The following is a 19,947-nucleotide window of genomic DNA, read 5'->3' on the forward strand; positions in this document are numbered from 1 at the left end:
TTAAAAATACAAAAATTAGCCAGGCATGGTGGCGAATGCCTGTAATCTCAGCTATTCAGGAGGCTGAGGCAGGATAATTGTCTGAGCCTGGGAGGTGGAGGTTGCAGTGAGCCGAGATCACACCACTGCACTCAAACGTGGGTGATAGAGTGAGACTCCGTCTCAAAAAAAAAAAAAAGGAGAGGTTTCCTTGAATATATCTTTTGTTCTGTGGGGTTCCTGCCTGCAAATCAAATGTTGGTTATCAGTGCAACTACTACAGAACCTGAGAAACAAGAAAGACTTCAAAATTAAAAAACAACTCTTTCTCCTCAAGTATTTTAACCAGCAAAACTTACAAAATTAGTCAAATCTGAAGTCTTGCCTAATTTATATTCAGTATATAGTCTCGAAATGCTTCCAGATTTAAAACAGAAAGAAAATCTTAAAAGCAAATGATTTTTCTCTCTCTTTTCCCTTCTTCAGGCTTTTCCACCAAATGCGATCATTGTATTTTTCTACTGCAGTGCAGTGACTATATTCTTCACAATAATCAAACTGGTCAGTTATCGCCTACACCTCATGTTTGACAAAGGAGAAGTAATTCAGCAAAAGTCCTCCAGAAAGGAAGAAAAGCCAAGTAAAGACAAGGAGGCCAAAGGTGAACACGTAACTAATCACAAAAACCCAAGGTAATGTTTCCAATTAATGTGACACTTCAAAATTTAAATGTTTTGCTCTTAAGTTTTTTATCAGTTGTTTATGAAATCACTAGTACAGGCAGATAGAAATAAGTGCATTTTTCTTATATTTCAGCATATACTTAAGCATGACGTTGATATTCATAATCGAGATGGTTTAACTGGCTATCAATATGACCTTCTCACATGATCTAGAATTCATTTGTCTTAGGCTTAGCACTGCAAAAAATTTCACTTCACTGTTTTTGTGTTGGTATTTAAATGCTTAGAGCATGCCAGAGTATTTTAAAGAATAGCATTTGTGTTTGTTGATATAAAAGTGACACATTACATAGAACTGAAATATTAAGAGTAATTTTTGAGTTAGCATTCTTTTCACTATTCTTGTATTATTTCTTACAGCTCCTTAAGATAGCATGTCCTCTAATTTAAAAGTAATGTTTATTATAAGGTTTATCTGCTGCACATAGTGGCTCATGCCTGTAAACCATGCATTTTGGGAGGCTGATGTGGGAGGATCACTTGAGTCCAGGAGGCTGAGGCTGCAGTGAGCCATGATCGTGCCACTGTGTTCCAGCCTACCCGGAGAGAGCGAAACCCTGTCTCTTAAAAACAACAAACAAAGATTTATATGTAAGGAGTATAACAAAATGGACTGTAGGAAAAATAAGTTTTTAGACTAGTACTAAAAGAGTCATGCTTCTGTTTGATAATATCACTCACTGCTCTTGTGTTTCTCATGTTGGGTTAGCAATAATAGGCAGATTCACAATGGCAAAAAGGAAGAGGCCAGTCGACACCTCTCCACGCCTCCCCTCCGCTGCAGCTCCAGAGGGCAAAGCATAACCTCTCATCACTCTTCTGGGCCATTGGTTAGTGGTCTTGTTTCCTGTTTCACCCTCTTCATGTGGTTTCGATGTTGATCTCACCTAGAATGGGAGTGTTCAGCAGCAGTGATTGTAGCTTGCATGCTGTAATCACTGGCCCGTGTACAGTGAATATCACATCCCAGGGTCTGGAAATAGCCTGAAGGGTGCCCTTGGGACCATAAGATAAATGCCCAGTCATGTGTTCAAAGCACACTCTCTGGCCTCCTCTACCATCCACCCCCACTGCTGAGTCAACCACACTGGTCAGAGAACCAATTTGCAGGCCTTTGCTTCTTTCTGTTGTCATTCATTTAAGTCATCATATCTGCAGTGCCTTCCGCCTGAAATGAGTATCATCTCTGCTTTCCATTTTAAATCACACTTGCCTTTCTGGGAAGTCAATAAATTACCTTTTTTCTAGATTAACTTTATTGAGCTCCATTCGCTATAGTGTAAGTAGTGGCTTATTCCTTCTCTGTTTACTTTCTTAGTAGCAAATCTCCCTTTGTCACAGCACAGTTGTCTTGGTTGAATGTCCACACTTAAGTACGTTTGTATCCATTCTGGTCCCCATTTTATAGAAGCTTAAGGAGAGTGAACACTGTATTGTCTCTTCCCTACATGCCATTTAGAAAACCAGTGACTACTGGTCAGTTATTGCTGACTGTCTGGAAATGGACGATCAGCTGAGTCATCCATTGATTTTTGTTTCTTTCATTTGTTAGGAGTTGTCAGCACAGGAAACTGTAGAAGATCTCAAAGGTAAAGTGTCATCATTTATATTTTATCACTGCATTATCCTCAGTGAAGTGAAAAATATTTTTATAAAACAGAATGCCAGTGGATTAACTGAAAATAAGAACTATACCTAAGACTGCATAGTTATATTTTGACTTTGTTTCTTTAACTCTTAATTTTAATTTTTTCTCATCAGTATTTGTATATTAAGTCTTAATTCAAATTGTGATATTTTGTTGATCATAATTCATTGTCATTTCTCCAGTCTATGCCTCATTTCATATGGCTTATAAAGAGCAGACATGTAAGTTTTTTTATGGATGATAAATTATCATCCATATAAAAATTTGTATTATGGTACATACATCAAAAAATGACAGGATAAATTGTATAGCATTCTGCATATCTACCTTTCTTTCAAGTTACAAATTTTGTTTTGGAGGATCTTTCCTTTAACTTAAACGATTTTTGTTTTACGTTTTTACTAAGATTTTTTTTTTTTTTTTTTATCTTTTGACTACCTGCAGAAGGCTTAGAAAAAATCTTTTGGAGGCCTGAATTAATTCCTTTCTTTCTCTGCAATTCTATTTTCTTTTCTACTACTACAAAGACAAATTTTATGCAGTATTTCAGTTTTGAAAATGGTGTAAAATTTAATTTGTTCTAGAAAACAGCTAAAATTAGCACCATAGCCCTGAACCCCTAAAATGAAGTTTCTTTTTTCATCATTCAGCTGTATCCCATTATAACAATGTGTAAAGGATTATCAGATTTTTTCTGTGTTTTTACTACCAAAACAAATTCACATTAGTTAGATTTCTAATATTTTAGTTGCACATACAGCTTCATAACAGTTACTTTATGTCTGTTTTATACACATATATACAAGCACATACCTTTTTCTTCATATTAAACATACTCTTCTAGATTAGGTGTGCCATAGCTCATCATCTTATGTACTTTGAATATCTGGCCTGGCCTTTTAATTTCACCACTCCTGTTAAAACAATAATTTCCCATTTTTTACTTGTACTAGGAATTGCAGTAGAAGTTTTACATACATTATTTCATTCTGAGTCATAGTATGTAAAATGTACAGGTAGCATTTAAATCCATACCTGGCGAGTAAATCCGGTGTTTCTTAGCAACACTATAGTAAAGCAAAGAATTTTGTTTTTTCCTTAGTCAAAACTTATGAAAGACACCATCTTAGTTGGTGGTATTCTACAGTATTTTAAGGGATTTGGTTCCAGGACCCCCGTGGATACCAAAATCTGTGGATGTTGCTCACGTCTCATATAAAATAGCATAGTATTTGCATGTAACCTACACACATCCTCTTGTATACTTTAAATCATGTCTAAATTACTTACAATACCTAATACAATGTAAATGCTATATATATAGTTGTTATACAGTATTGCTTTTCATTTGTTTTATTTTTATTGTTGTATTTCAAGAATAATTTCACAGTGGGAGTGTTATTTTAAAAAGTAAGTATCCATGCAGCCATAAAAAAGAATGAGTTCACATTCTTTGCAGGGCATGGATGAAGCTGGAAACCATCATTCTCAGCACACTAACACAGGAACAGAAAACCAAACACTGCATGTTCTCACTCATAAATGAGAGTTGAACAATGAGAACGCATGGACACAGGGAGGGGAACATCACACACCAGGGCCTGTCGGAGGTTGGGGGCCAAGGGGAGGGAGAGCATTAGGAGAAATACCTAATGCATGCAGGGCTGAAAACCTAGATGATGGGTTGATAGGTGCAGCAAACCACCATGGCACATGTATACCTGTTCTGCACATGTATCCCAGAACTTAAAGTTAAAAAAAAAGTATCCAATTCCATTAGTTGCTGGTGCTGTTTTAGTTTTGTTATTATTCATTAGGTCTGGCTCTTGGGCATCACTCATTCATTTCCAATGCTAATAAAGTTGCCATGTGTCGTTCATTTCAGGTGTCATTCTATCAGAAGACCATCCCATAGCACCAGTGTCATCTACCTCACCTGGTATCAAAATGGAAAGTTTACCTGCTTGTCAAGCACACATGCTGGAAACCATGCCCAAGTCAGCAATACCCGTAAAACCAGTTGCCACAGAAACTCTCATCAATGGTAAAGGAAAGGAAAGAGGAGGAAAGGGACAGCCTCCTTTGCGCCACAGATCCGAGGGTGGCTTAGTGGATAAGAGACCCTTGAAGAAGTTGCCCCACCTGTCTTTGTCTCAGTATGACTTACTAGAAACAGATGTTTCTTTCCAGCCGTGGGGGAGTGAGAATTCAGTCCTGATTCCAGAACCTGTCAGTTGTCCCCAGGGTTCCATAAGGGAACAGGTACAAAGCAAGTCACCCCAGGACAGCCTGAGCAGCAGCTGCCCTCAGTGTGACACCATCGTGGCCAAGCCTGTGGAGGAACCAGCAGACACATCCTGTCAGGTGGATACTTCCTGCCAGGTGGACCTGCCCTTGAACCAGGAAGTGGACTCCTCAGATAGTGAGGTAGCTGTTACTCTCATCGATACTTCTCAACCCGGAGACCCACTGAGTCTACATGAACCCATAAAAATTGTTATCACGATGAGCAGTACCCCAAACTCCATGACAGATTTGGAAAGCTCCCTCCACCTGAAGGTGGTTGGCATAGAGAAGACGGGTGTAAAGTCTGACACTGAGCCAACTAACCCAGGGGCGGCCAGTTCTCCCAATGCCGAGCAGATCTCAATTCCTGTGATCACCCTGGACCTGCCTGAGGGTGGGGGAGGAGGTGTTCCTTGTCCCAAAGGCAATGGAAGTGAAAGGACTCCAGAGAGACTGAAGGCAAGGGTATCCACCAATCAGTGTTCTGGCTATGGATCTGGGGAGGGGGGAAGTGCCACCAAGGATCACAGTTCTTCCTCAGGGGAACCCTGGGAATCGGCGTCCCGGCTTACGCCTGATACAGCCTCTGAGTCTAAGGTGGGGAAGGAAGGCCTGACTAACCTTGACCCATTGTCTTGTAAGTCCAGCCATGAAAAGAGGCATGCCCGGGTGCTGAGTGTGGACAGTGGGACAGATGTCTTCTTGAGTAAAAGTTCTGCAGAAATTATTAATGATACAGAGAAAACAATGCCAACTTCCAAATCTGACCTAGAGGCTAAGGAAGGACAAATACCAAATGAGTCCAACTTCCTGGAATTTGTCTCCCTGTTAGAGTCCATTAATACTTCCAAGATGGCCGCATCCAAGCAGTTGAATGGCTCAGCAGAGCAGAATGAAGAAAGTGGGCTTCTCCGAGGTGCGATTCCACATCAGTTCCGTTCTGATGATGACATAGAAGGCAATATGCCTCTTTGCCATTTGCCTTCTGTGATTTGATTTTGCAAATAGTGGGACAACTCTTGGGCAATCGTTTGTTGCTTGGCTTTGTCATCAATATTTGCTGAATTACTGAGACTAAGCTCTGTGATGAACATGTATACATATATTGTCCTACTCTACCAGGACGCTTAAGGCATTATCATGATTTTTTTGCTTCCCTATAGAAGGCAAGACTATTTACTCCCAGAGAAATAAGCAATTATATTTTACTACTGTGGCAAGTACTTGCAATAGATGTTTCTTCCTTTATGAAATAGATGCCTTCTGGGAAAGTTGATTCTAAGACAAATTTCTATGAAGTGAATCTACTTTTCCTGCTGAGTTCTATTATAAAATACAGAATTCACTAATTATCCCATGTTGTACTCGTAATAATAACAAACTCTTCTTCTGCAGCTCTTAATTTATGCCAGGCAGTGTTCTAAGCACTTTGCATATATTAACGAGGGTGACTGTACCTTGTGGTTTGCCTGGAAGGGTCCTCATTTACACATGTTTTGCCAACATAATTATTAAGAGCACTGACTTTCTCTCTCAAAAGAGTCCCCAGTTTAGATGATAAATTAATACAATTACTGTCATATTAACTCACTTACTCTTTATATAACTTTATGTTGTGGATATACCATTATCCTTCCTGTTCTTCGGATGAGGCTCAGAAATTTTCACTTGCCTTCCCAAGTGTCAAGTTCAGGAGGTGCTAGAACTGAGATTTAATTCCAGGCAGTCTTGTTCCAGAGTCCTTGCATAAAAATTAAATGATATTTCCTATATGAAGATAAGGTATGTTTATTTTCAGGTTACTTAATGTCTCTGGGCCTCAGTTTCCTCATGGCTAAAATGATGTTAATGGACTAGAGCTTTTATAAGGTCTTTTAGCTTTAAATTCTGTTAATGCTGTGATTTCTGAGCATATCATTTCTACATTGATCTGTGTTAAGGTAGCATCTGTATGGTAGGAATGCTTACTGAAAGTTGTGTTTACATATGGTAGCTCATTTTCTGTGCTGTAGGTGGTAACGTTTCTTAGTGCTGGGATTTTTCCTCTGCTCTCTGGACAGCCAGGGGCTCGTCTGGCTCCATACTGTTGGCTCTGAGAAATTTTCTCTGATTACTTAAACTTTTTAACAGACCGGGCGGTATATAAAGCAGGAGTAACTTGAGACAAAAATGTTTCTAATAAAAGATGTGGGTGTTTATCATCTATCCAATATAGAGATTCATACCTCTAGGCTAGCACTGTCCAATAAAATTTTCTGCAGTGATAGAAATATTCCGTATCTGCAGTCCAATATGGTAGCCAATGGCCACATGTAGCTGTTTAATACTTTAAAAGGGAGCTGTGCAGATGAGAAGTGGCATTTTAAATTTTATTACATTTTAATTCATTTAAGTAGCCGTGTGGCTATTGGCTGCTGTATTAGACAGCACATGAAGGCCTTCCCAGAAGCGATGTGTCCAGTGGATAGAGCACTGACTTTGGAACCAGATAGCACAAGGCCAGATTGTGGTTCAGTAATACCAGCTGGTTGAGCTTGGACAATTGATCAAATCCATCTGTGTTGGAGTTTCTTCTACAAAGCAAGAATCATAATATGTTACAGATTTATTGTGAGGATTCAATTAGGAAAATATGTGAAAAGTTTTGCTATTTGATCAATTTTAGTCTTTCATTTTTGTTTTCCCCTCAGGCCATATGTAAAGTTTATTTGGTTTGCCTGCTTGAGTTTTTGCTCTTCTTCATTTTTTCAGCCAGCCACATTCAATCAGAAGGGTTAAATTGGACATCGAGGTTGTGTGCAGGGAGATATGAGGTATTCTATGGGAAGAGATAGGCTTAGGTACCAAGAACTTGAAGGTACAGCAGGAAGGGAGGAGTTGGAATGAATTATATGCTTCTTTTAGAAAAGGACAGAGGATTTTAATTGAAGGAAGAAAGGACAGACTACAATGAATCTTTTAGCTCTTAGAAGGCCATCAACATTAAAGGTGGCAATTTAGATAGTTTTTCAGTGGTGTCATGTGTCTTTGAGATTGGTAATATCCTCTTATTCTTCTTTCACTAAAGTATTTGTTATTGTAATCTGAAAACCCAGTTTTTGAGTTTGTTTATAAAACAAGGTGACGGTGTTTAATGATATTAGCAGCTTAGGAAATGTTTTCTAATCTTTTTCCTGCTCATCAGTAGGACAGTGCTTGAAATTGGACCTCACTGGAAAAAGATACAGGATTTTCTAGTTCTCTCTGATGTACTCTTAATTTCCAGCCCAGGTTCTCTTCAGAGGATTATTCTCAGGTCTCAGAAATATGCTAGAATTCAAGGCTATGGAAAACCACACACTTTTGAAAAACCTTTAAAGCATGTTTGTTTGCTTTTTTGTTTGACACAACTTTATTTTACTTTGTGGAAATCAATGAGGACTGCCCATATGACAGCAAGCAAAGTCTATTTATTCAGAGCTTACTTATGGTGAGGGAGTCAGCCGTCATCACTTGGGTTCAGCAGAGACTTAAAGGCAACTAGAATGACAAAGCTTTATAGTGGAAAAAAGGGAAGGCTTCGGATGTGCCCTGACTGGAGGTTCTGGGCATTATGAAGCTAGAGGTGGCTAGACTAGGAATGAGGCATCCTATGTGCTTCATTAGGGGACTATATTTGGTTTTCTTTGGGTGGTCCTAAGTTGGAAGCAGGGACACACATTAGGGAAGCTGTCAGGTGTGAATCAAGTCCTAACCATTTCAGGCTAATTATTGCAGGGTTATTATTTGGCTTCCTGGATTGTTTGCCGGAAACAGTGGTCTGACTTCCTGTGAGCCTGACCTGTGCATAGGATGTTGTCTTCCTGGGCTGCTTACCCTGGATAATGGGTTGATTTTCTCACCTGGTTGCTGCAGATTATTGGTCAGAGTTCTACGTTATGAATAATTTCTGGCCGTTGTCCATTCGTATATTCAGTCTTGTAACTTCTAAGAATTTCTAAGAAAAGAATCGTGAATGTATGTAGAAATGATCTTTGAAAAATTGTCTATAATATGGAAAATTGAAACAATGTAAATTTATAGTTAAGGTCTATTTAAATTATACCATTATCAGTGTAATATTATATAACTACTACTTTTAGATGATGTAGATGAATATCCAATAACATTAAATATTTATAGTAGTTTAAGATAAATATGATAGGTATAAAACCATACCTGTATTATGACTTCATTTTTGTAAAAAAATAGTGCATATATCTAGGAAAAAGAGACTGGTATGATATATATCAAATTGGCTCCAGTGGTAATATGATGGCAGGATTAACAGTGATTCAAAGTTTTTTCTTTTGTATAGTTTTAAATTACATACAATGAATGTGTACTATTTTTATAAACAGAAACATTTCTATAAATGTATTTTTTAAGGAAAAAAGGAAAAAAATCACCCATATGTTGATTTACATAATGTACCCATTTAAGAGAAAAGGAGTCTAAGATATGATAAAGAGATGTGAACAAATGAATTCAAAGACTCTTAGTGTGAAACAGGAGAGCTGTGTCAATGTGCCTTTCTGCGATTTTTTATGAGGCATGATTACTGACTAAAGCTATTTGTTATGATAGCACTTTCTTATAAATGTGTTTCTTGAAAACTGTGAAAACTTCTATCTTGACAGGCTGTCAAATGAAATGCAAACATTTTCATACCAAGGAAATTCTTATGGTAGTTTCACAGATGTGCTGAAAATGTTTATCTTCAGGACTCACAGAGAAGCCAGCATTGCTCCTCTAATTACTTGAAGTTTCAGGATGAATAACTTTGTTCTATACGCAAGGATGTGATTTGTATCCCACAGACACAGTTTTGCTTTCTGAGGGCTTAGGCAGGTCTTGATAGACTTTTCTAATGGTGTGTCTTGAAAGAACTTGTAGGTTCAGGCTTAATTCTGCTCTATCAGGCACAGGCTGTTGAGCTTAAGAGCCAATCATTTACTCAGAGTAAGTCATGGGAGTACAATGGTCCTTTTGATCTTAAAAGTGACTGTTGGAATGTGTCCGCAGAAAAGGAAGGGCTGATCCTCAGGGTCATATGCAGTCCATTTTGCATAATGGTATAACCTGAGACCCTTAGTGGTTCATTGTTTAAACAGGCTTCAAAAAATGCAAAAAAAAATAAAAACATTCTGCACCTATTGATCTTGGAATTCTCATTCACCTTAAAATGTTCTCAGGGCAAGGAATAGGTGTTGTAGCTCACTGTGTCCTACACAGTACAATAAGCATATTGTTCAAAATCAGCTATACCAGCTATACTTGGCCGGGTGTGGTGGCTCATGCCTGTAATCCCAGTGCTTCAGGAGGCTGAGGTGGGAGGATCACTTGAGGCCAGGAGTTCAAGACTAGCCTGAACAACATAGCATGCCCACCTGTACTTACATAAAGTTTTAAAAATTAGCTGGATGTAGTAGCATGTGCCTGTCATCCCAGCTACTTGGGAGGCAGAGGTAGGAGAGTCACTTGCGCCTAAGAGGTTGAAGCTGCAGTGTGCTGTGATTCCACCGTTGCGCTCCCGCCTCCAGCCTTGGCAACAGGGCCAGACCCTGTCTCAAACAAACAAACAAAAACAACCCCCACCCCCAGCTATACTTACAAGTATTTGCTTTATGAAGGGGCCAAGTATTTAGCTTGAAAATTCAGTTTTGGAGAGTGAGTGAGAAAAAAGACTGGTAAGATTTATAAATGGTAAAGGGGACCTTGCTCTGAAATAGCCAGATTTGTTTTTGTAATTTTTTAGAATCTGACGTTATTCATTTATGAGACATGAACCTTTCAGACCTGTGTAACCTAAATGGGTGATTTCCAGCTGGGCACATGTGTGGTCACTGAGTTATTTCAAGGGAGTCCCTCAACCTGTATATAAAATAGTAGGTGTTTGTAGACGCCTAAATAACACATCTCAGACTTTTAAATACTTTTTTTTTTTTTTTTTTTTTTTTTTTTTTTTTTTTTTTTTTTTTGAGGCGGAGTCTCGCTCTGTCGCCCAGGCTGGAGTGCAGTGGCGCGATCTCGGCTCACTGCAAGCTCCGCCTCCCGGGTTCACGCCATTCTCCTGCCTCAGCCTCCTGAGTAGCTGGGACTACAGGCGCCCGCCACCGCGCCCGGCTAATTTTTTTTTTGTATTTTAGTAGAGACGGGGTTTCACCATGGTCTCGATCTCCTGACCTTGTGATCCGCCCGCCTGGGCCTCCCAAAGTGCTGGGATTACAGGCGTGAGCCACCGCGCCCGGCCTTCTGTTTTTCAAATATATGTAGGTACTTCCATAATTAGGAAAATGAAAAATTATTTAAAAGTCTTTTGCATGCAGAGGAGCTGCTTAGATTTTCTTTCTATTCTTGTTTCAGTTTTGGTAACTTATTTCCCAGAGCTTTCACATTGATTTATTTTATATTATATTAACAGGTAAAGCAATGTTTTTCAGATAACACTTGCCAGGAGAAAAAGGAGGAAATCCTGGAAAATGAAAAGCCCCGTGGACACAGTTCTAAGCAAGGAAAACCAGACTTACAAAGTCAAGACCATACTAGCACCAGCCCCGCGTGCACTCAGCCTGCCAAGACTACGGCCTTGTAAGGATAAGTTACTTATTTAGTTTCACTGAGTCATAAACCATGAGACAGCCTCATTTACTGGCTTCTGCTTTTAATGCTTTATCAAGGATAAGGAGGAACTTCTAATCATTTTTTTTTTTTTTGGAACTTTTATATGTGTTAAGTTTCCAGGGCAATAGACAAAGACAGATAATCTACAGGGTAACTTCCCAACAAGATAGTTCTGTCTTGCAAGTCATCAGTGGGCCTGAAACATCTGTACAAGAAGAGATATCTGTAGATGCTATGCATGTCTTCATTGATGAACATGGTGAGTCTTTGGAGCTCTTTACTAATGAACAAGCAGGGAAAACTGTCAGCTTTCTCAGGACTTATTGTGATATCTTAGCCTGAGCACTAGACTTGAGAACTGGAAGACTTAACGCTATGGTTGCCCACATACTGTTCTTTGAACGGAGTGTGCTGCCTCCCATCTCAGGGTCTTTACACATGCTGTGCCTGTGTGTGCTATTGATCCTTCAGATCTTAGTCCTAAGGTAAGTTTTTCAGGGACACCTTTCCTGAACTCCCCAGACTTAATCAGGTTCGTCAGATTGTGTTGTTCTCTTAACTCCCTCTTTCCTTCTTTGATAATATTACAGCTTGTATAATAATTTGATTAATGGCATTTCCCCTCACAGTTATCAACTTCAAGAGGGCAATGCCCAGTACTCAGTAAATATTTGTTGGACCTGTGTTGCACACCTGACCTTGATATATTTTTTCATCGCCTTGTTATAAAAAGGATTTAAAATAGTATACATAGAGAATTATAAAGTGGCAAGTTCAAAGTTCAAAGGATAAGTGACATAGGTCCTAGTTTTTCTGGAATGGGTCTTGGCTTATGTATCATATAGCTCCAGTAGTGCTTGTTATTTTACTCTCAAAAGGATCCTGGTTTGGAGAATAAATTATATGGTTACTTTATCTGGAGTTTGGTAGTTTATAGTTTTAAATGCTTTTGCATGTGCAGAAATATAAGGGACTTTTACATCATAAAGAACAACATTAGCACTTACATGAAAGCCTCCACAGGGGCTGTGGTTGTCGTTAAGGTTTCTCTTGGTGGAAAACACCTTTGAGTTGAGGGCCACCTTCCAGCTGCTCACGACAGACAAGGTTAATTACGCTTCCTGTGTCAACTGAAGAAGGCACTCGTAGGAGCTCTTCTGGGCAGAAACCATTTACATTATTAGACAGGGAACGGATTTTCATACCTCAATATCCTGAACTGCTTTAGTGGAGCTAATTGAACTCTGCAAATTAATTCCATCTCTTGCTTTTCCTCATTAACAGGCTGACATGTCAGTCAGCGTGCTGTGGCACTTGCTCATCTGCACATTTGGAGGCAGAGATGATCTCATGTGGTCCACCAATCAAAACTGTACTCTTAATAAGCTGCTTTTTGCACATGACACTGAGGTATTCGTATACAAAAAAATCCAGTTATATGCTAGCACAGATCATGCTGACACATGAGGAGAATGTATGTAAAGTGAATTAAGAGGTGATACAAATAAGTCTATCAAAAGCAATTAAATAATAAGTAACCAAGTCAAAACTTGTCTAAGTATATTAGCAGGGAAGCAGGTCAAAGAAAATTTTCTTAGTCACGTTTCTTTCAGACATCCTTCAACTTCTCAGGATATACATTCTGTGGAGAAATACAAAGAATGGATCCAGATTGTCAACAGTTATTACAACAGACCAAAATAAGTTTCCTTTTAACTTGAAAATTGTATAAGTTGAAACAGTTCTATATGAATAATTATGTCATATTCTTTGCTGAAATTTTCTGATTTTACAGGGGAAATTAGATCCTGTTATTTAAAATCTGGAAATCAGAAAGAAGGTCCTTTACAGCCTCTACCATCAAACTATGACTGTCTCTCTCAGGCTCGGTGAGTGGAACTTTGTTTCCAGGCTTGAGAGCTGTTGCATTGCTGGGAGACACAGCAATGAAGATAAAGTGAGGATTCTGGTTTAGAAGAAATGTGTTAATCCCTTTGTAGTTGTTAAGGCATGTAGTTTTGCGTGAAAGAAAAAGAAAATCTGACATTCTGAAATAATGAAAAATAAATGAAACCATTTTAATCGTTGCTGCTTCCAAAAACGAAGATAACATGTAGGTAATATAAATAGACAGGAACCCTGTCTAAATATAATAGTGTTCCCTTCAAGAAAGATGGTGATGCAGATCTCAAACACATTATTAAATTTGTTCCAAGGAGCGGACTAGAAATGTGTTTAGTTCTCATTTATTCTCATTTACAGTAATGAAGGCAAACTGTTTTACAGATAGATACACATCTTTTCTATTTTACTTCAGAATGCTTTGAATAACTTTCTTAATTGTGCTGATATTAAATTACGTGAAGTTGATATTAAGTTAGTTTGCATATCTGGGACATATGATGATTAATAGTGTGTTGGGCAAGCTGTACATCTTGTCAGTGGCAGATAGAATTCATCCTTCATCCTGGGCTTCAAGATTCTTTGTGGATAATCCATATGGCCATGTCTCAGTTGGTTGCTCTAAGTGTGGAAGTAAATTGTTCATGTATCCTTCTTTAGAATTATATGTATATTTGAGGATTTATGGGAGACTTTTGCGGTGTAACTGGAAAGTCTTGCGCTTCACATCTAAACCTTAATTTCAGAGCCTGTGACCCCATGTGTCTTTCCAAGTTTAAAGTCTTCCCAAGGGTATATGGGAAATTCAGAGGGAGGCTTCTGTGTGCTTAGAATAAAGGCTGTCTTTGTCCTTGCATTCTGGCCTCCAGGTGGAATGCTGTCATGTGCCAGCTTCTTAGGGCATTCTCTGTTTCTTAGGGCCACTACTGTTTCTTACCTGCTTAGGAATGCTAGTGCCTGCCATTCAGGTAGGTCTGATGGGAACTGTAAGTGATGGCTCTCTCTCGCCATGCAGTCCCTTCTGAGCTTTGCACTAAAGCAGCCTGCATGTGCCCAAAGTCACTCGTGTGGGGAAACAGAAATATTGTTCATCCCCCACTTGCCGTCCACTCCTTCTCCTTTTCCCTCAGGTACCCTGCAGCAATCCAGATGGCACAAATTTCTTCTTCTCCATCCAACAAGCATGCAGAGTCCCCATGCAAATGGACACCCAAGAGGAGAGGGAGGTTTGCTATCCACATCTTTACTCTAACCTCCAGGACATTCTAGACGTCATGATGGTTTGATGAGTTTAGTCATCTAAGATGGCAGCTTTCTCAGACAAAATATGTAATTGCATGAGAACACAGCTTTGAAAGCTGCCATATTATTCTGCAATTCCCAGCTAAAAGTTGTTTTTCTAAGCTGAATTTAGAACAAATTCTTGTTTTATCCCAAAGTAAAGTTACAAGATTTTTGGTTTTAATTTCCCCCCCCCAGGATAAATATATGTCATTTTTCCTCTAGGTTAAATACTTGAACTGCATTTGTCAGTAATGATAGTTAGAATAAGGCCATATATCCAGAGCCTTAAAAAACTGAAAATTTACAGTATCCAAATAAAAATGAGAGAGAGGACCTATAGTGTTTTCATTAAGCCTCAGTTCCTTAGGCTCTGCCTCTTCTAGCACGACCTGCTAACTTGCTTTCTCCCCTTAAATTTCTCTCTCTTTATTAAACTTCGTCCAGCCTCTACTTTCTTTCATTTCCTCTGCATTTCCTTTCCAGATTACAGCTCTTTTATATTTAACCTGCCTTCCATTTCCAGAGCTGCCTGGACATAGGTTTGCCACAGTGCATTCAGCCTTGGTGAAATGGCTTTTGGTGAGGTTGTGTTGGGGTGCTGCGAGGGTGTTGGTCTGAGAGTCAACTGAGCAGTGTTGATGCTGAACTTTCTTGTGAGGCGTGTGGCTTAGTGAAGAGTCTCAGAATACCTGGCCCTTTCCTACGTGCCTTTTCAAGTCCATAGAACAGTCAGACCCCTTTCTGTTACACGGGAGGGAAACCCATCTCAGACAGGTTTACTCAAAGCGGGGATTTTGCGGTGATGTAACTGAACAGTCTTGAGTCCATCTATCTTCAGGAGTGTCTAGATAAAGAGGTTCAGATTGAGTCATTGGGGCCTAGTTTTGCCATTTCCGTCGCTCTCCTGTTCCTCTGTTTTGACACCATTCTCAAACACCTCACCCTAGCGGTCAAAAGATGGCTGTCGTTACCCTAGGTCTTGTATCTTTTCTCATCTAAGTCCAGCAAGAACAGTATGCTTCTTTCTCGTAGACCCCATGAAAGGTCTCATTGTGTCTGATTGGTTCTGACTGAGCCATATTCCCTGAGCCCAATCACTAGGACCAAGCAAGCACTTGGTCTGGGCTTACACACACAGAACTGGATTCGAGGTTCCCCCTGAGACTGGATGGGGCCGACTCTCCGAGGGATATTTGAAGTTCTGTGGACAAAAGCCGGGCAGCAAAATCAACAAGTGACCCCTGAGGACTCTGTTTCTGGTGAAATGGCAACTGAATTAATTACTGAGCTCCTGTAAAGAGAAAAATGTTCAAGTTTTTTTGCAAGCGACTTTCCCCTTGAAGAAAATCTTCATTGAATATCCCTAGTCACCCCTAGCTTTTCTCGTGTGTGAATGCTCCAGTGGGCAAGGCCTTGGTCCACCAGTCTCAGATAGCAAGTTCTGGGTCTTTGACTATCTGCTCTTTCTCCAGCATTATTTGACAGGGTGTTGGTCTTAAGAGTTCTAGAAAAGGGCTGAGCACGGTGGTTCACACCTGTAATCTCAACACTTTTTTTTTTTTTGAGACAGAGTTTTGCTCTTTCGCACAGGCTGGAGTACAGTGATGCAATCTCGGCTCACTGCAACTTCTGCCTTCCAGGTTCAAGTGATTCTCCTGCCTCAACCTCCCCAGTAGGTGGGATTACAGGTGCCCACCACCACGCCCGGCTAAGTTTTGTATTTTTAGTAGAGACGGGGTTTCACCATGTTGACCAGGCTCGTCTCAAAGCTCCTGACCTCGTGATCCACCGGCCTTGGCCTCCCAAAGTGTTGGGATTACAGGCGTGAGCCACCACGCCTGGCAATCTCAGCACTTTTGAAGGCTGAGGTGGGACGATCACTTGAGCCCAGGAGTCTGAGACCAGCCTAGGCAACATGGCAAGACTCCATCTCTACAAAAAAACAAAACAAAATGTAGCAAAAACACCAACAAACAAGAAGAGTTCTAGAAAAGAAGTACCCATTGCCATGTGTAACTTCTCTTTCTTGTGCTTCAAAGATAAAGTAAAATAATACACACGGTTTGCTATTATATGTATAGTTAGTCCTTAAGATAGATAATAGAGGAGACTTTGTTATGTGGTGGTGTGGCCTTCAGCGGCCCATTTGGGCACAGGAAATATACAGTGCTTCCTGTCAGATGCATAAGCACAAAACTCCAGTCACTTCACTTAGCAAAATTACAGCATTGAAGCTGTTCCCTAGGTAGTTCTGGAAAAGCAGTTAAGGCGCTACCATCTGTTTAATTCGTGCTCAAGAAAAACGAGTCAGTCCTATGTCAGTCAGATGATCTTCTGGATTTAAACTACTGTCTGACAGGCTTAGGGTGGATATTCCAATTGTCTCAAACTTCTCCCCAGATTCTGACACATGGAAAGCTGTGCTACCCATTCATGGGGGGCTAATTTCTTTGGATTTGTTATAAGCTTTGTCTTTTGCAGAAGCCCATGATGTAATGATGATTTGGGAGTCTCTGAGTTGGCTATCTGAAGGAAAAATTCTCAGAAAGCAGAATAAGAACCAGCCATCTGGCTCAATTTAGATCTTTGAATTTCTGAATTAACATACTAGTGCGTGTGTGCACTCGTCTGAGCTCATGTGCACCTGGGGATGTCATCGCTGTATCTCTGTCTCTCATGGTAGAGGTAAAGAATGGAACCAGAGCAGAGCCAGTGAAATGCCAGCAGGTCAGGATTTTGCCACATGGAAGGACCGAGTGGCTTGTACCTTACCCATTGTTCCCATGTGCACTATTACGGCAGTTCGTGGCCCTGAACGAGGCACTTGCCTGCAATAGTTCAGGTAGTAACAGCCACCATTTGTTAAACACTTATACACTAAGCTAAATGTTAAATTACCTAATTTAATCTGCACAACAAACTGAGGATGGTGATACTAGCTCTATTTTACAGATAAGGAAACTAAGACTGTCAGAAGTGCTCAGCTTCATGTAGATAGTAAGTGGCCGGTGGACAGGTGAGTCTCCCTCCCTGCTCCCATCCCCCACAGAGGCGTCACAGGCTCAGGGTTCCTCAGAGCCCAGGCAGGTGTGATAAATAGGTGAAGGGGGCCCAGTGTGGAATGGTAGAGAGGAGTGGTGATGGCTGCAGTAAATTGGAGGGCATTTATCCCATCTGAAGGGCTGCTGCTATGTTAGTCTACTTATGATGGCTCATAAGCCCCAGGTGACAGGATTTTCCAGTTTTTTCCACAAGGAGCTAGAAATGCATATTTGTATCTAAAAGTGTATTTTGTTTCACCTTGATTTTAATTTTTTTTTTTTTTTGAGACGGAGTCTCCCTCTGTCACCCAGTCTGGAGTGCAGTGGTGCCATCTCGGCTCACTGCAACCTCTGCCTCCTGGGTTCAGGTGATTCTCCTGCCTCCGCCTCCTGAGTAGCTGCGATTACAGGCGTGTGCCACCCAGCCTCGGCTAATGTTTTTGTATTTTTAGTAGAGACAGGGTTTCACCATGTTAGCCAGGATGGTCTCAATCTCCTCACCTCGTGATCCGCCTGCCTCGGCCTCCCAAAGTGCTGGATTACAGGCGTGAGTCACCGTGCCCAGCNCTGTCACCCAGTCTGGAGTGCAGTGGTGCCATCTCGGCTCACTGCAACCTCTGCCTCCTGGGTTCAGGTGATTCTCCTGCCTCCGCCTCCTGAGTAGCTGCGATTACAGGCGTGTGCCACCCAGCCTCGGCTAATGTTTTGTATTTTAGTAGAGACAGGGTTTCACCATGTTAGCCAGGATGGTCTCAATCTCCTCACCTCGTGATCCGCCTGCCTCGGCCTCCCAAAGTGCTGGATTACAGGCGTGAGTCACCGTGCCCAGCCGATTTTAATTTTTTTTTTTTTTAACACCACCACAGATCACAGGTTGAGCGTGGTTGACTGTGGCCTGTGAACTACCTGTGGTCAGCCTCTGCCCTGCCCCTCCAGTGGGAAAGCGCTTGCCCTCAGCTCTTCTTGCGCACATGTGCGGCATCCAGATGTCCTTGGTGGTTCCCACTCTGCAGGTGCCTCCAAACCGCCTTGCCAAGGTCTCCACTCATTGCTCCCTTTTGAAACTCTCATCTTTGAAAGCTCAAGTTACAGTCTGCCTCTGTTATACTTCTTTTCCTTCTCAGTCCTCCCTGTGAAAATAAATTCATCTCTTCAAGTTGCTGCCAGGAGGATGCTGATCACATTCTCCCTGGTATCTCATTTACTTGTACAGAGTTCCCATCTCTTTTTCTAGATTGCACACATCTAAAACCAGCCTTCACTTAGCCCTTTATAGGTAGGTGCTCAATAAATGTGGGATTAAATCAAATGAATCATTGGAAGTGACAAAGATGGCCCAGTTGGAGTTCTGGGATGAGGGACAGCAGGAGAAGCTAAACAGGAGGGGCAGAGTAGGGCCCTGGGGCACATGAAACTGGTGGAGGAGTGTGGTTTGTTCTCTATGCAGCAGGAGTGATGGGAATCTATGTGCAGAGCAAAACAACCCTGATGAATGTGGGATTATCAAAACGACCTCAACAAATAAATCCCTCATGTTTGATGGGACGGTTGGAGGGAGAGCCAAAGCACTAGCAGTTTGCCAGATCAATGCATCTGAACACAGAATGTGATCTCCTCCTTTTATAAGTGGGGAAGTACAGTAAAATGAAACCTGTAAAATGACCCATTTTAAAGCAATCTACATAGGAATCAGAGGTAGAGACTCAAATTAAATTTTCTAGCCCTGAGTTTTGTTATTTTATTTTGATTTTTTTGGGACAGGGTCTTGCTCTGTGGCCTAGGCTGGAGTGCACTGACGTGATCTTGGCTCACAGCAACTTCTGCCTCCTGGGTTCAAGCAATTCTCCTGCCTCAGCCTCTCAAGTAGCTGGGATTATAGGCACGCACCACCACACCTGGCTAATTTTTTGTATTTTTACTAGAGACGGGGTTTTGTCATGTTAGCGAGGCTGGTCTCGAACTCCTGGACTCAAAGTGATTTGCCCTCCTCACCCTCCCAAAGTTCTGGGATTATAGGCATGAGCTACCGTGCCCAGTCCAGCCCTGTGTTTTATTAGTTCATAAACAAACAATTTTCTCTGTCTGTATGAAAGCTAAAAACAGAGGAAAATCTGACATTGAGAATTTTACTTGCTTAAAATCAGAGGTTTAGTATCTAGCTATGTGAACACAAATTTTGTCTCGGACTTATCTGGGTTCAAATTCCAGCACTAATATTTACTTTTTGTTTGACATTATGCAACTCGCTTAACCATCTTAAGTATCCATTTTCTAACAAAAAAAAAATGCAGATAATACCTCTGTAACTAATTCACTGGTTTGCTTTAAAAATTAAATGTGGGGCCGGGCGCGGTGGCTCAAGCCTGTAATCCCAGCACTTTGGGAGGCCGAGACGGGCGGATCATGAGGTCAGGAGATCGAG

At 40.8% G+C, this 19,947-nt stretch overlaps 1 protein-coding gene across 1 annotated transcript in view; it reads left to right on the top strand.

Annotated features, from left to right (window-relative positions):
• Nucleotides 1–19,947, top strand: part of PCNX2 (pecanex 2) — a 295,611-nt gene that overhangs the window by 30,731 nt on the left and 244,933 nt on the right. Inside the window, exons 2-8 of the mRNA XM_017857713.1 lie at nucleotides 466–671; nucleotides 1,432–1,552; nucleotides 2,275–2,311; nucleotides 4,256–5,572; nucleotides 11,118–11,265; nucleotides 11,412–11,557; nucleotides 13,094–13,187. Of these exons, the coding sequence (XP_017713202.1) occupies nucleotides 466–671; nucleotides 1,432–1,552; nucleotides 2,275–2,311; nucleotides 4,256–5,572; nucleotides 11,118–11,265; nucleotides 11,412–11,557; nucleotides 13,094–13,187 (2,069 nt within the window). The remainder of the gene's footprint in view (nucleotides 1–465; nucleotides 672–1,431; nucleotides 1,553–2,274; nucleotides 2,312–4,255; nucleotides 5,573–11,117; nucleotides 11,266–11,411; nucleotides 11,558–13,093; nucleotides 13,188–19,947) is intronic.

The sequence above is a fragment of the Rhinopithecus bieti genome, unplaced genomic scaffold (assembly GCF_001698545.2).
Source record: "Rhinopithecus bieti isolate Rb0 unplaced genomic scaffold, ASM169854v2 scaffold_46259, whole genome shotgun sequence".
Taxonomy (NCBI): Eukaryota; Metazoa; Chordata; class Mammalia; order Primates; family Cercopithecidae; genus Rhinopithecus; species Rhinopithecus bieti.